The sequence below is a fragment of the Chlorocebus sabaeus genome, chromosome 23 (assembly GCF_047675955.1).
Source record: "Chlorocebus sabaeus isolate Y175 chromosome 23, mChlSab1.0.hap1, whole genome shotgun sequence".
Classification (NCBI taxonomy): domain Eukaryota; kingdom Metazoa; phylum Chordata; class Mammalia; order Primates; family Cercopithecidae; genus Chlorocebus; species Chlorocebus sabaeus.
Window position 1 is genome coordinate 3,196,602 of NC_132926.1, and position 16,115 is coordinate 3,212,716.

At 46.9% G+C, this 16,115-nt stretch overlaps 1 protein-coding gene across 5 annotated transcripts in view; it reads right to left on the reverse strand.

The window, feature by feature from the left end:
* The window catches only part of LOC103245089 (uncharacterized), a 28,939-nt gene extending 13,506 nt beyond the window's left edge, over window positions 1-15,433 (reverse strand). For 2 of the 5 annotated variants that reach the window (XR_012090759.1, XM_008015496.3), the window contains exons 1-4: window positions 14,629-15,433; window positions 13,277-13,416; window positions 9,517-9,643; window positions 9,016-9,105 (exon numbers count right to left, since the gene is read on the reverse strand). Coding sequence is in view for 4 of the 5 variants with exons in the window: in XM_008015496.3 (XP_008013687.1) it covers window positions 9,016-9,105; window positions 9,517-9,643; window positions 13,277-13,309 (250 nt within the window). In the remaining variant the exon portion in view is untranslated. The remainder of the gene's footprint in view (window positions 1-9,015; window positions 9,106-9,516; window positions 9,644-13,276; window positions 13,417-14,628) is intronic. The other 3 variants (XM_008015499.3, XM_008015497.3, XM_008015498.3) reach the window with 3 other exon arrangements.
* Window positions 15,434-16,115: the final 682 nt, after the last annotated feature.

The following is a 16,115-nucleotide window of genomic DNA, read 5'->3' on the forward strand; positions in this document are numbered from 1 at the left end:
GATCATGAGGTCAAGAGATCGAGACCATCCTGGCCAACACAGTGAAACCCTGTCTCTACTAAAAATACAAAAATTAGCCGGGCGTGGTGGCGGGCACCTGTAGTCCCAGCTACTCGGGAGGCTGAGGCAGGAGAATGGCGTGAACCCGGGAGGCGGAGCTTGCAGTGAGCTGAGATTGCGCCCCTGTACTCCAGCCTGGGCGACAGAGCAAGACTCTGTCTCAAAAAAAATAAAATAAAATAAAATAAAAAATAAATAAATAAATAAATAAAAATAAAGACTGGTTTAAGGTCAGTTTACCCTGCCCTTAGGTGCCCAGATCCTTTTTCCAACTCAAGGGAACTGGGGGATTTGCCCTTTCTCAATGTGGCAAAAGACTGGAGGCTTGCTTTTTTTTTTTTTTAGGAGAACAAAACAAAGTTGCTCTGGACTGAAGATGCTTGGGGCTGGAGAACTGTGTTGAAGACTGAAGCCCCACTTACCCAGAACTTCCAAAAAGGACATTAGTCTTCCCACTGTCTAACTGGGTAGGCAATGAGGGATTACTAGCTAGCTGAGGAAAGCCTCTCACAAGAAAGAAATATCAAAAGCATCAAACAGAAAACTAGAGAAAATGGATCCAATGATGGGAGAAGAAAATGTTTTTGAAAATCATTATCTTTAAATGTAGGATATTTTAGCTGTAAAACAGTAATGAGCTTATTTTTGAAAGAGGCAATATTCACAATATTCAGAGAAACAAGAGTTCTTGGAAATTAAAAATGATTAGAGAATTCAAAAATGAAATAGAGAATTCCTTTTGTAAACAATTAGAAAACCAGAACAGGCCGGGCGCGGTGGCTCAAGCCTGTAATCCCAGCACTTTGGGAGGCCGAGACGGGTGGATCACGAGGTCAAGAGATCGAGACCATCCTGGCTAACACGGTGAAACTCCGTCTCTACTAAAAATACAAAAAATTAGCTGGGCGCAGTGGCAGGCGCCTGTAGTCCCAGATGCTGGGGAGCCTGAGGCAGGAGAATGGTGTGAACCCGGGAGGTGGAGCTTGCAGTGAGCCGAGATTGCACCACTGCACTCCAGCCTGGGCAACAGAGGGAGACTCCGTCTCAAAAAAAAAAAAAAAAAAAAAAAAAAAAGAAAAAAGAAAAATGTTATTTTCCTTGACTTGGTGATGGGTACAAATTGTATAAATTTGTCGAAACTAATCAAATTTTACACTTCAAATTGGTGAATTTTATTCCATGTAATTGTAATTTGATGAAGCTGAGTAAGAATTATTTTTAAAAACCTCAGTAGAAGAGTTGGAAGACAAAGTTGTGGAAACCTGACAAAAAGCATGTACACAAAAGAGCATAAAAGATAAGAATTTCAATAATAAGAAAATTAGAGACCAGTCTAGGGTGTCCATTATTAGTATCAAGTATTCCGCAAAGAAAAAAAGAAAAAAAAACTGAAAGTGGAAATCAAACAATAATACAGAAAATGTCCTAATGCCAATGGGCAGGAATTTTATTTTACTTATTTATTTTTATTTTTTGAGACGCAGCTTCACTCTGTTGCCCAACTGTTGTCCAGCCCGGCACTCCAGTCAGGCTGCAGTGCAGTGGTGCAATCTCAGCTCACTGCAACCACCGCCTCCCGGGTTCAAGTGATTCTTCTGCCTCAGCCTCCCGAGTAGCTGGGATTACAGGCTCCCGCCACCACACCCAGCTAATTTTTGTATTTTTAATAGAGACGGGGTTTCACCACGTTGGCCAGGTTGGTGTCGAACTCCTGACTTCAAGTGATCCACCTGCCGCGGCCTCCCAAAGTGCTGGGATTACAGGTGTGAGCCAGACTGCCTGGCTGGGTGGGAATTTTAGACGGAAAGTTTCACTAAATGCTCAGCCAAAGGCTCACCAATGCTTGGTGGATAAAAATAGGTCCACGGCAGGGAACATCAGGAAATTTAAGATCACTGGAGTAAATGAGAAGACCTTGCAAGTTTTCAGAGAGGAAAAACAGGTTACAAATGATTAAGAAACACAGCGATTTCGGATTTCTTTTTTTTTTTTTGAGACGGAATCTCACTTTGTCACCCAGGCTGGAGTGCGGTGGCACGATCTCAGCTCACTGCAAGCTCCACCTCCCGGGTTCACGCCATTCTCCTGCCTCAGCCTCCGGAGTAGCTGTGATTACAGGCGCCCACCACCACGCCCGGCTAATTTTTATATTTTTAGTAGAGATGGGGTTTCACCATGCTCGCCAGGATGGTCTCGATCTCCTGACCTCGTGATCTGCCCATCTCGGCCTCCCAAAGTGCTGGGATTACAGGCATGAGCCACCGAACCCGGCTGTGATTTTGGATTTCTTAACAGCAGCCTGAGGTCCAGAAAACAATGGAGTAATGTGAAATTTCTGAAGGAAAATGATTCCCAGTGCTGAATTCTATCCAGTCAAATGATCCATAAAGTGTCAGGGAGAGAAAAAGACATCTACAGACAAGCTAATAGGGTAGAAAACATGTATTTCCTTGCATTCTTCCTGAGGAAGCTACAAGGAGATGTGTGCCACCAAAAGGAGAGAGCAAACTGTGAAAGAAGAAACAGGACACAGTGAACAGCAGAGTGAACGGCCCAGCATAGAAGGGGATTCTCAGGATGCCAGCTGGGCACCAGCTGCAGAAGGCCGAGCGTTCTAGAATGGAGATCAGAAGGCTCCAGAAAAGATGAAGACGATGAGAGAAGGACTGAGATCAAATTAATGATCAATATAAACTCAACTAAGAACTAATGAACTCTAGGAATACATTGCTTAGGAAAGCAAAAGTTGTCATAATTTCCTACACAGTTCAGTTATGACTAGTGTTTAAGAATGTCAACACTGACTATTGACGAAGTCAAAGCTACACTACAACTGGGAGGATGGCGAATGGAAATCCAATAAGCAGGAGTTGTTGAAGGGGCCAGGGCCGAGTTTAAGCCTCACTTTGTATAGAAAGAATTCAATACATACTGTTTAAAACTGAAAAGTCAAGAGGTAGCAACACAAACATGTCACTTGGAGAAATAGAAGCAAATATATCAAATAATCAGCTAAAAGAAGAGAGAGTGGCTACTTCTAGAGAGGGCAAAAAGGGGAAGTGGGGGGAAGAGCCACCACTGTTCACTACAAACCTCATAGAGTTTCATTAAATGCCTGTATTACTTCAATTAAAAATAAATGCTTAAAAGAAAGAAAAATGGGGAAAAACAGAATAAACTCTAAAAAAGTTGAAGGAAACAGTGAAGAACAAAAATTAATAAAATAAACAAAAATAGAAAGGATCAGCAAAGTCACGTTAATTCATTTAAACGTCTATTTAAAAAGACAAACTTTTGACAACACACAGAAAAAAAAAGAAAAAGGTAAAAATTATTAGAAATGAACCTATTCAGCAAATACATACTAAGACCTAGTATTGCCCAAGATACAAGAGCAAACAAGACAAAGTCCTTCCCTCATGGATCAAAGGGTAGAAAAGATGATTTAAACAGGACACAGAAAGCACTAAGAATAAATATCATAAAGACGAATACTGATATATTTTACTTCATCAGATAAGAACTTCTGTTCATAAAGAAAGAGACATGGTAAGCTATGGACTGGATAATGGACATTCACACGAACTGATAAAACAGATTCCTAAATACGGACAGAGCTCCTATGAATGAATACAAAAAGAAACTGCCATAGAAAAATGGGCAAAGAATAGGAATGTGTAAGTCACAAAAAGTAAATAATCAGTAAGTATATGAAAAGATGTTCAACCTTTTACGTAATGAAGGAAACGTAAATAAAAACCACAAGATACCATTTCTCAGGAATAAGACTAACAGAAGTTTTTAAAACTCTGATAGTTCCAAATTTGGGCAGGGATGTTAAGTAACAGGAATTTGCATCAACTGTTAGTATAATTTGGAACAACTAATTTGATGATCAATCTGTGAATATCTAGTTAAGCTGAAGGAGCATATACCCTTAAATCTAGTACCTCTACATCTATGAATACCCGCAAAGAAACTCCCAAACAAGGGCTGTGTATACATGATGTATACATGTGTATACATGATGTACAATATTCAAAATACATTTATTTTGGCCGGGCACGGTGGCTCATGCCTGTAATCCCAGCACTTTGGGAAGCTGAGGCGGGCGGATCAGGAGGTTGGGAGATCAGACCACCCTGGCTAACACAATGAAACTCCGTCTCTACTAAAAATATAAAAAATTAGCCGGGCGTGGTGGCGGGCGCCTGTAATCCCAGTTACTCAGGAGGCTGAGGCAGGAGAATGGTCTGAACCTGGGAGGTGGAGCTTGCAGTGAGCCGAGATTGCGCCACTGTACTCCAGCCTGGGTGACAGAGTGAGACTCCCTCTCAAAAAAAAAAAAAAAAAAAAAAAAAAAAAAAAAAAAATTATTTTATAGTGAAACAAAGAAATGATAATGGTGTGTGTAGAAATTACATGTAAGAGCAATAAATAAGAAACAGCTCTTTAAGGCCAGGCGCGGTGACTCATGCCTGTAATCCCAGCACTTTGGGAGGTCGAGATGGGAGGATTACGAGGTCAGGAGATGGAGACCATCCTGGTCAACATGGTGAAACCCCATCTCTGCTAAAAATACAAAAATTAGCCAGGCGTGGTAGCACACGCCTGTAGTACCAGCTACTCAGGAGGCTGAGGCAGAATTGCTTGAACCCAGGAGGCTGAGGTTGTAGTGAGCCAAGATCACACCACTGTACTCCAGCCTGGGCAACAGAGTGAGACTCTGTCTCAAAAAAAAAAAAAAAAAAAAAGAAAAGAAAAGAAATGGTTCTTTAAAAGAAATTCTAAGCAAATTTAAGAAAAAAAAGTTAAGATAAAATTGGAAATAAGAGGACATAATATATAATGTTAACATCATAGATAATACATAGTTGTAATCTAATACATTTTATAACTCAAAAAAGATAAAGCTAAACAGTAAAACATACAATTGATGTAGCAAAAATAAACCTCAACAGATTAATAAATAAGGAAGAAATTATAAAAGGTATTAGCTACTCCTCAATTAAGGAATCAGTTTTCTTTTTTATTTATTTAATTTTTTGAGACAGCGTCTCACTCTGTCGCCCAGGCTGGAGTGCAGTGGCTCCATCTCGGCTCGCTGCAAGCTCCACCTCCCGGGTTCATGGCATTCTCCTGCCTCAGCCTCCTGAGTAGCTGGGACTACAGGCGCCTGCCACCATGCCCGGCTAGTTTTTTGTATTTTTAATAGAGATGAGGTTTCACTGTGTTAGCCAGGATGGTCTCGATCTCCTGACCTCATGATCCACCCACATCGGCCTCCCAAAGTGCTAGGATTATAGGCGTGAGCCACCGTGCCTGGCCTTAAGGAATCAGTTTTCTTTACGTTTGGTGAGTAAACAATTTATATGTAATTAAAACAATTTTGGAGAAGGGAAGAAAGTGCAACACTTGAAGGGCCGGATGAGTCTCCTGCTGGCTTCATGCTAACCCTGACTCGCCTCTTAATAGCAGCATTACATCAGTCCAGCTTAATTCAGCAGTTGAGGCTCCATTTTCTGCGAAGTGGAGTCAGTCATCCTTGCCTCACAGGTTGTAAGGATTAAAAGGGGAGGCCAACACAAATCCCTCCAAATTTTTCAGCAGGGTGCTGATCCACAGGTGCTCAAATGTCAGCTTTCTCCCCTTCCCCTAGCTCATGGCACAGAGAATAGAAAAACTAAGAAGGAAAGGTATTTACCAAGGACTTTTTCTTCGTATGATTAAAAATAAGTGTCAGCCAGACACGGTGGCTCACACCTGTAATCCCAGAACTTTGGGAGGCTGAGGCTGGCGGATCACTTGAGCCCAGGAACTCGAGACCAGCCTGGGCAACATACTGAGACTTTGTCTCCACACACACAAAAAGTGTGTATTCTAAACCATGACTAATTAGTGCAACGATGGAAAATTTCTAGATCAAATTCCTTGAAAACCTATTATCAGTGTTCTATGGTCTTTGATGTCTTAGCCAGTCATTAAGAAATGAAACAGAGGCCGGGCGCGGTGGCTCATGCCTGTAATCCCAGCACTTTGGGAGGCCGAGGTGGGCGAATCACGAGGTCAAGAGATCAAGACCATCCTGGCCAACATGGTGAAACCCCATCTCTACTAAAAATACAAAAATTAGCTGGGCATGGTGGTGCACACCTGTAATCCCAGCTACTTGGGAGGCTGAGGTAGGAGAATCGCTTGAACCCGGGAGGTAGTGGTTGCAGTGAACCGAGATCGTGCCACTGTACTCCAGCCTGGTGACAGAGCGAGACTCCATCTCAAACAACAACAACAAACAAACAAACAAAAAGAAAAGAAACAGAAATAAGAGAAAAAAACTAAAAATGAATCCAACAAATATTTTGAGAATGAATATGAATTAGGAAGTAACAATATCAACTAGGAACTGACAAGTGACAATACTAGTTATTTGGAAATGACCAGCACTTCTTTACAGCAGAAACTCCCAGTGGACAAAAAACAAAATAGAAGATCTATTTTTTAAAAATATAACTTTATTAGGAGGCTGAGGCAGGAGGATTGAAGTCCAGAGTTTGAGATCAGCCTGGGCAAAATACTAAAAAAAAAGACGAGGCACAGTGGCTCACACCTGTAATCCCAGCACTTTGGGAGGCTGAGGGGGGCGGATCACCTGAGGTCACGAGTTTGAGACCAGCCTGGCCAACATGACAAAACCTCATCTCTAGTAAAAATACAAAAAATTAGCTGGGCGAGATGGCGGGTGCCTGTAATCCCAGCTACTTGGGAGGCTGAGGCAGGAGAATCACTTGATCCTGGGAGACGGAGGTTGCAGTGAGCCGAGACTGCACCACTGCACTCCAGCCTGGGTGACATCTCAAATAAAATAAAAAATAAAAAACAAATAAAAAGTAGCCAGGCAGTGGCAGGCACCTATAGTCTCAGCTATTTAGGAGCCTGAGGCAAGAGAATCACTTGAGCCCAGGAGGTTCAACGTTGCAGACAGCCATGATTACACCACTGCACTCCAGCCTGGTAACAGAAGGGGACTGTGTCTTAAAAAAATATATATACACACATATATACACACATATAATTTATATAAATTATACATTAAATTTATTATTTAAATATAAATAAATTCACGGAATAATTTATATAAAATATATATTTAAATTTACATAAATTATATATACACATAAAATTTTAATAGGAAATGGAAAAGCTATAAAACTTTCTTGAGTCACAAATTAAGTCTTCTTTGATGTCTGACTGGCTAACTGCTAATCATCCTTCACAAACCAGCCTCAGTGCTGCATCTCCAGGAAACTCAGAAATCATGACTGCGGAAACAGAGTGTGGGGAGGGGCCCGGGTACACTCAACTGGGGCTGGCTGTATTTTCATGTCATCACCCACACCTGACTATGAAATCTCTGTAGGCACAAAAGTCTTCTTCACCTCCCTCCATATTCCTCTCTCAAGGGTACAATGAAGAATCAGACTCCTTGAATCATGAATGAATGGATGATTGAATGATTTAGGTAAAAACAGTGATGCCAAGGTGGTAGAACTGTGGATGAATTTCTTTTAATTGCCTCCATTTTTGTTATAAGACTATTTGTATAATACAGAATAAAATATTTAAAATGTCTTAGTTTGGTAATGGAACATACAGATTCATAGATTATTCAGAATGCTATTGGATATATTAAAAATTTTTTTGACAAGTGAGTTTTAGAATTAAGATATTTAATTTCTGGCCAGGTGAGGTGGCTCATGCCTGTAATCCCAGCACTCTGGGAGGCTGAGGTGGGTGAATCACTTGAGGTCAGGAATTTGAGACCATGCTGGCCAACATGGTGAAACCCCATCTCTACTAAAATACAAAAATTAGCCAGGCGTGGTGGCGCAAGCCTGTAGTCCCAGCTACTCGGGAAGCTGAGGCAGGAGAATTGTTCGAATCCAAGAGGCAGAGGTTGCAGTGAGCTGAGATTGCACCACAGCACTCCAGCCTGGGTGACAGAGGGAGGCTCCGTCTCAAAGAAAAAAAAAAAGAAAAAAAAAAAAGATATTTCCATAACAGATTGGGTTCTAGATATTCCAGGTACACAGTTATTTATTGTAGGATATAAATTCCTGCCTACTACACTGGGTTACTGTGGAAAATCTATAACAAAAGGTTTGTAAAAATACATGACACTCTGCAAAATGCTAGCTGATAGTGAAACGCTACAGTCTTGGGTAAGGCACTAAGCACTCTAGAATACTGGGGATTAAGGGAGCGAAACACATCACTGCCCTTAAGCCACCAGACACAACGAGCTCCTCAGACAAGTAACAGTCACCAAACTGTCATATCTTTTGTATCCCCAGGCAACAAATCTGTGCTACTTACTAGGTGCCAAGCACCGAGATAGGTATGAGTAACACAGTGAAATATACAATAAACCTGGTCTCCATGGCACTCGCAGCCAACGATGGCCGGCAAAACGCAGAGGAGAAAGAATCCACGTGGGCAAACACATATGGAGGTAGTTGAGGAAAGTACGTGTAGCTGGAGGAGATACCTAGCAGGCACACGAAAACTGGCTCCTAGGACCAGAAGCTGCCGTGCTGTGGCTCCTCATGAGAGAAGGGCAGGCACAGATTGCACTGTCAGATGCTGAACAGGACACCCAGGAATGGGCTGTGGGGAGAACTGCCCAGATGAAGTTGAGTCTTTTCTAGACCAGACTCTACTAATCTATGCCAAAGAGGGAGAGAAGAAAAATCATTGCTGGGAGGGTCCAGGCCTGCTACATTTTGGCAGTGCAGGCTAGAACGAATGTAGTAACAAGGTATTAAGGTGAACAAAGGTGAAAGAGGCTCTTTTCTCAATTCACAGACTGGTGCATTTGCGAGCCTCGCTGCCTTCCCTACGGAGCCTTCCCTACCCAGCAGGGCTCCTCCCGGTGTCTCCCACACACATGATTCTTACCAAGACAGAAGCCTCCAGGGGTATCCTCTGGCATCCACGCTTCCCTTTTCTCTAGCTGGGAAAACATATCTGGTTTGGGTCCTAAGAGTCCTGTTTTTAAGGGGAAACAAAAATAAACCACATCTGTTTATACAAGAGATAAAAATCATTGCAAAGACAAAGCCTGGTCCTCAGAACTTGCTGGAAAAGAGGACTTGATAGGAAAGCCCAGGGCCAGGTGTGTTCCCAGCGGGAGGAAAAGATGACTGAGGCCTGACACAACCTGTTCCCATGTTCCTCTCCTTGCCAGAAAGAAAGCGTTTGACCCTAGTCACTTTTGAGGCATCCGCAGTGGACTCCAAAAGAGGCCTGTGCCCAGGACACCAAGGACAGTAAGTATTAATAGCACCGTTGAAGACAGCGTCCTCAATTGGTCCAACCGAATCTTCTGTATGGTGTCAATGGAAAGGTCCTAAAGAGATCCCCAAAAGTGAAGAGAAACCTTGCAGGGGTCCCACTTACCCAGTGAGACCAGGTTGCTGTAGTTCTCCAGCATCACGTCCCTGTGCAGGGCCCTCTGGGCTGGGCTCAGCTGCCCCCACTCTTCCTGGGTGAAGAGCACAGCCACATCCTTGAAGGTCACCGATTCCTGCAACAGCAAATTCATTCTCCTTGACCAGGGGCTACCCATGCACACGGTTCTCTAGAAAAGAGACTGGCAGCCCCTAGAAGCTTGTGGAGATTTACAGGACTGCTGGCATACAGGGAGCTGGCGTTCTGTGGCAAGTTAGTCACTCTTCAGGGTCTCCTGGAGGCCTAGCTTTGGACTAGACATTGCTCCCCACTCTGAAGAAACATATATGGTGGTGAAGATAGGCTTCCTCAGCACTGGGACTTCCAACTTGCCATCCATTCAGCCCAGAACATTTTCTCCATCTCCCTCACACCGCCTAGCCCTGCCTCTCCCCTCACCCCAGGGGACCAAATCCTATGCAGGTCTCAGCATAGACACCGCTTGCTCAGCGCAGCCTTCCCTGACGGCTCCTGCAGTTGTCTATGAGGACCCATCAAGACACTGCCCCAATTTATTGTGATGTTTGGTTTACTCTGTCTCCCCCACTGGACTGTTAACTCCAACATGTGGGCTGTCTGTCTCCACATCTCCTGGCCTTCCCCACATCTGGAACACGGCCCACGTACTCAACACCTATCTGCGGCTGCTCAGCAACTCCTGCTTTTCTTCAGGGTGTACACACACACACCCATACACACACACACCCCCATACCCACACTCCCCCATACCCTTCCGCATACACACACACACACAACACACACCCATACACACACACCCCCCCATACCCACACTCCCCCACAGAGACACACACACCCCCATACCCTTCTACATACACACACACACACAACACACACCCATACACACACACCCCCATACCCACACTCCCCCAGAGACACACACACCCCCATACCCTTCTACATACACACACACACACACAACACACACCCATACACACAACACACACCCATACCCACACCCCCCCAGAGACACACACAAACACACACACATACACACAACACACACCCATACCCACAACACACACCTATACCCACACCCCTGAGACACACACACACACCCATACCCACACTCCCCCACAGAGACGCACACACATCCACACCCTTCCACATACACACACACACAACACACACCCATACACACAACACACACCCATACCCACACCCCCCCAGAGACACACACACATCCACACCCTTCCACATACACACACACACACACAACACACACCCATACACACACCTGAGACACATACACAAGCGCGCACACACACCCCTACACACAAACACATACACACCCCTACCCACACCCCCTACACACAGACACAAAGCACACATACACACCCATACCCCTCCACATACACACACACAACACACACCCCCGACAACATTCACACACACACACAAGCGCACACACCCATATCCATACCCCCCACATACAAACACACATAAACTCACACAGAGGCACACACACAGAGACACACGCGTGCACACACACCCATATCCATACATCCACATATACACACAAACGCAAACACACAAAGACACACACAAGTGCACACGCACATACACACAACACATACCCATACCCCCCACATACAAACATAGAGACACACACAGAGACACACAAACTCACATACAAAGACACACCGCTACACATCCCCCCACTGACCCTCAACACACACGACACACACGCAAGCACACCCACACCCGAACACACCCAAACACACACATACCAGAACACACTCACACACACACAAATACCCCCACACACCCTGTGACACACACCTTCAACACACACACACGCATGCACAGGTGTGCATATGTGCATACACACGCGGGTCCCATGGAACTAGCCATTCTACACAATAGGACCTTGTTCCTTCTGATTAGAACTAGTCCCTTTCATAGAAACTCTGAGATGGGGCCACAGAGGACAGTCTCTGTCCTGACACACAGGTGTACCCGAAACCTGACCTAGCACGTAAAATCCAGTAGCTGTCACAGCTCTCGTCTTCCCAGTTGGCTGAGAAGTTAAGGGAGCTGGTGTTCACTGAGAGAGAAGAGGTAAGCAGAAGCCCAGAGAAGGAACCAAAGGTCCATGAGAAAAGACTCCCAGGTTATTGTAGACCCCACTTCCACAGTCAACATCCAGTTGTGTCTTCGCCTTTGCTTTTGGGGAAACACCTCCATATCTTTCCAATAAGTGCCTGCTTCTGCCTAAGGCAGTCTGAATTAGGTTTCTGTTACCTGCACCCAGATACGTGGCCCATGGCAGGCAGTCAAGAAACACTTTGATGGAAGCCATGAACCCATTTGTCAGGGACCATTTATCGTTCACTTTGTATTTGTAGCCCAGATCATACTTCCTGGCACATTTTACAGCCCTAACGTATGTCTGTTGAATGGCAGCCAAATTAAGGCAGCCTCTAAACACAAGATAAATTGTACGACACCAGCAGTGACTTCGAGGAAAAGGTTAGGGAAGGAAAATATCACAGCAGACGGGCACTGTGGGTGGAGACAGGTTTCACAGAAAAAGTGGTGCATGAGACAGGTCCCAAGTGACAAGTCAGAAGCCAAGAGGAGGGGAGCAGCCGCTGAGCTGTGCTATGTTGAACATGGCGCTCCCACCTACGTGGTCATCCTTTCCAGTGATTCCTGCCACACATTCCAGTCCTTGGGGAGGTTTAAATGTGAAGGAATTAGAACAATTTAACCAAATCTATCAGAATGTATATGCCCAAACGAATGCTGTCTCTTTCAAAGCACAGTCCATATTCTTATTCTAAAGATGCTAGGACTGTTCAAGTGCTTTAGGAAATTATAGGACTTTTTGGAAGCATAGTCTTTTGAATATATTTCATTGGTAAAAAAGCCAAATTTCATAAAAGAAAAAGAGTCTAGTAAGTCACACTTCCTCAAAAGTGTTCCCACAATGCCCTTCTTTGAGCTCTGTGTGAGGCACTGCCCTGATGCGGCTTGGATGTATGTCCCTTCCAAATCTCCTGTTGAAAGGTGACCTCCAGTGTTGGAGGTGGGGCCTGGTGGGGGCTGTTGGATCAAGGGGGTAGATCCCTCGCGAATGGCTTAGTGCCGTCCTCTTGGTGATGAGTGAATTCTCGCTCAGCTGGTTCACATGAGATCCAGTTGTTTAAGAGTCTAGGACCTCCCACTTCTCTCTCTTGCTCGCTCTCTCACCGTGTGATGCACCTGCTCCCCCTTCACCTTCTGCTATGATTGGAAGCTTTTAAAGGTCTTATCAGAAGTAGATGCTGACACCATGCTTCCTGTACAGCCTACAGAACCGTGGGCCAATTAAAATTCTTTTCTTATCAATTACCCAGCCTCAGGTATTTCTTTAGAGTAAGGCAAAAAGGGACTAATACATGCCTTTACCACTTCAGATCCCTAATCTTACTTGTTAGTGAAAAGAGTACAGGTTTTGATTTCACAGGAACCTGGGTTCCAGTCTCAGCTGTGACATATATATGACCTTTAGCAAGTTATACCTACACCCACCAGGATGAGCCAGATATGGGGTGAGGGTTGGGGGTGGGTGGTGGTTGGGGAGAGGCAACTGAGGTCAGTGTCTGGGTGGGACTGGATTGGGAGAAAAGCTCCCGATCTGAAGAAGGAAACATGCCACACTCTTCAAATCCAGAAAGCAATTTAGGGGGAAGAAACCCCCACTCACCTGGCCCATGGTTGGCAGGTGGCTGACAGCCATTCTTTCTTCTCCGATGAGCCCTCTTAGAGACAGGCAAAGTGCTATGGAGGCAGGTGTGGAGCTTCACACCTGCAGAACTCCTCAGGCTAGAAGGGTCTACACACCTGCTGTTAGGAGAGGACTGGGTCAAAAGCTCTCATACAGCAGTCCAGAGCGAGGCAGTGAGCGTTCACATCCTGGGAGGACGCCAGGACCCCAGGCAGTGAGTGTTTTGGTTCCTGTTTGCTCCCCATTCTCTCTCCTACTTCAGAGGGTAATATACATTGACTTTTCCTTGCAGAAAGCCTGTTGCAGGCCCAGATCTCATGCCTTCCACCCATCCTCTGGTCTTTCCCTTCAGCCTCACTGGGCGATCTCAAGATAATTTTTTTTTTTTGAGATAGAGTCTCGCTCTGTCACCTAGGCTGGAGAGCAATGGCATGATCTTGGCTCACTGCAAGCTCCGCCTTCCGGGTTCAAGCGATTCTCCTCCCCCAGTCTCCTGAGTAGCTGGGATTACACGCACCTGCCACCACGCCTGCTTAATTTTTATGTTTTTAGTAGAGACTGGGATTTCACCATATTGGCCAGGCTGGTCTCGAACTGCTGACCTCAGGTGATCAGCTCGCCTCGGCCTCCCAAAGTGCTGGGATTACAGGCGTGAGCCACCGCACCCGGCCGAGAATTATCTCTTTAACAAGTTATTCAGCTCCAGAATCCACCAGGATGTACCCGAAAAGGTGGGAGCGCTGGGGAGAGGCAACTGAGGGCAGAGCGTGGGTTCGATTGGATTGGAAGAGCGCTCGGCTCTCCCTCGGCGGCTTTGGAACAGCTGCCTTATCTGGGAGTGACAGGAGAAGAGGAAAAGGAGGGTCGGCTTCTTCCTCCTCAAAAAGGAGGCTAAGAAGGCTGGCTCTTCACTGTCGCAGCCTTTCAGGCAAACCCTTCTCTGGCCTCAGGGTTCTCACTCTCTGGGGCCCAGTTTGGGTGGCCTGGAGTCACGGGTGGGCAGAAGCGGCGTTTGTGTGAGTTGGGGGGAGGGGAGAGGGAAGGGTTAGGAGCCCTAACCACACACAACCCCCTCCCGCCGCTGCCGCTTCGCCGGGTCCCTCGGGTCCCTCGGGGGCTGCTGCACCGGCTGCCTCCGGCCTCGGAACCACGCCAGGCGCGTATCTATCACCTGAGCGGAAACCTCGGGCCTCTCAGAGTCCGCTCCAAGACACAGGCCAGAGGCCCTGGCTCCATCCCTCCACAGGCACTCACAGACTCGACCCCAAGCCCAGGATGACCACCCCTGGCCGTCCTCCCTCTCTCTGATTGGGATCAAATCTCAGACATACATTCCGGGAAGTTTGGGGCATTGGATCAGCGTCCTCCAGAAGGGACCACAACCGCACCTCCTCGGCTTTGCCTCCGCCCTTCTCCCCAGACGACCTCACGACCGCTCCCGCTCTCCCTCTGCGGCTTTGACCACCGTGCCTGGTCGCCCCCGTGTCGCCCTTCGAGGAGCCTCTGCCGGCGGCGAGAGATCGCAAGCGCCACATCGCAGTCAGAACACAATGAGCTGGAGTCTGCAGCCGGGAGCTGAACTGCGCTTGCGCGTTGCCCTGGGAACCGCTGGGCCGAATTCCCACAAGTCTCAGGGCCGCTGCGGTTCCGCCGGCCAGACTCCACCTCCCAGAGGGAGAATCGGCGGAGACCGTGCTGCCTTGCGCTTGCGGGAACACGGCCCCGCCCCCAGGCTTTAGGCGCGGAAACTACCTTTCCCAGAGGCCCCTTCGCGCCGACCACGGCGCGCTCATCAGAATCTGGAACCTGGTGGATTCTGGAGCTGAATGAACTTACGGAATCGGTTCCGTTCCGTTCGCTTTAGAACCAGGTCTCTGCCTTGCACGAAGGCCCAGGAAGATGCAGACCAGCGAAAAGCTGCAGATGGGACAAGGGAGGTTAGTCCAGGGGAGCGACGCCCGATCGCCGACGAGAGAGGACGGGAAGGTGCGGAAGACGGAGTAGGAGGCGACTGGGCGCGTTCCTGACGGGGACCGCGCGGAAAAGGCCTGGAAGGCGGCAGGTTTGCGCCTTGGCCTGGCAAGAGCCCGACACTTCCAGCCTGGCCCCGCGGGCGGGCCCATGCGTGCTGGGGTGGAGACGCCACGCCGTTAACGCGTGTGCGGTGCGGGGGGACAGGATGTCGGGCAGGGATGTCCTGCTTGGCACCTCAGGACAGAGCCCATGGTGGCTGGCGGCCCCTGGAATGTTCGGGACGCAGAACACTTCGTGCTTGGGGACTTCTCAGAGGTGGGGAAGAGGGAGAGGAAGGAGCCTGGATACCAGGAAGTCTCCATCCTGGACAGCTGGGTGGTATTTGGAAGGTGGTATTTATTTTTTCTTGACCATATTTTGCAGAGACTGGCAAGGATGAGATGATGCCTAAGAATATCCAACTGGAGATACTTAGTTGCTTTTGAATAGGTAATTTGCATGGCGTTCAGGAAGGAAAGATGAGAGGGTTTTAACTTTGTGGGTGGTGAAAAAAAATCAGGAACGTGACCTGTTTGTCACATGCGGAATCGTTGGCCACGTTTTAGGAAGCAGTGTCAGTGACTACAGCATTCTGTTTAGAGTTTTATTGAAGATTTCATTCTATAGACATTTTGGAGCACTTATGTGTCAAGTGCTTGGCAAGGCCAGGGGCAGCCGCTGGGCAGCCCCTGTAGGGCAGCCCCTGTAGCAGTTCCCAGGGACCCCGTAAAGCACCAGAGGAGGGGGAGGATGTTGTGTGAGTATCGCTGGTAACCCCTCTCTCTCCCCTCCCTTGTGACTCCAG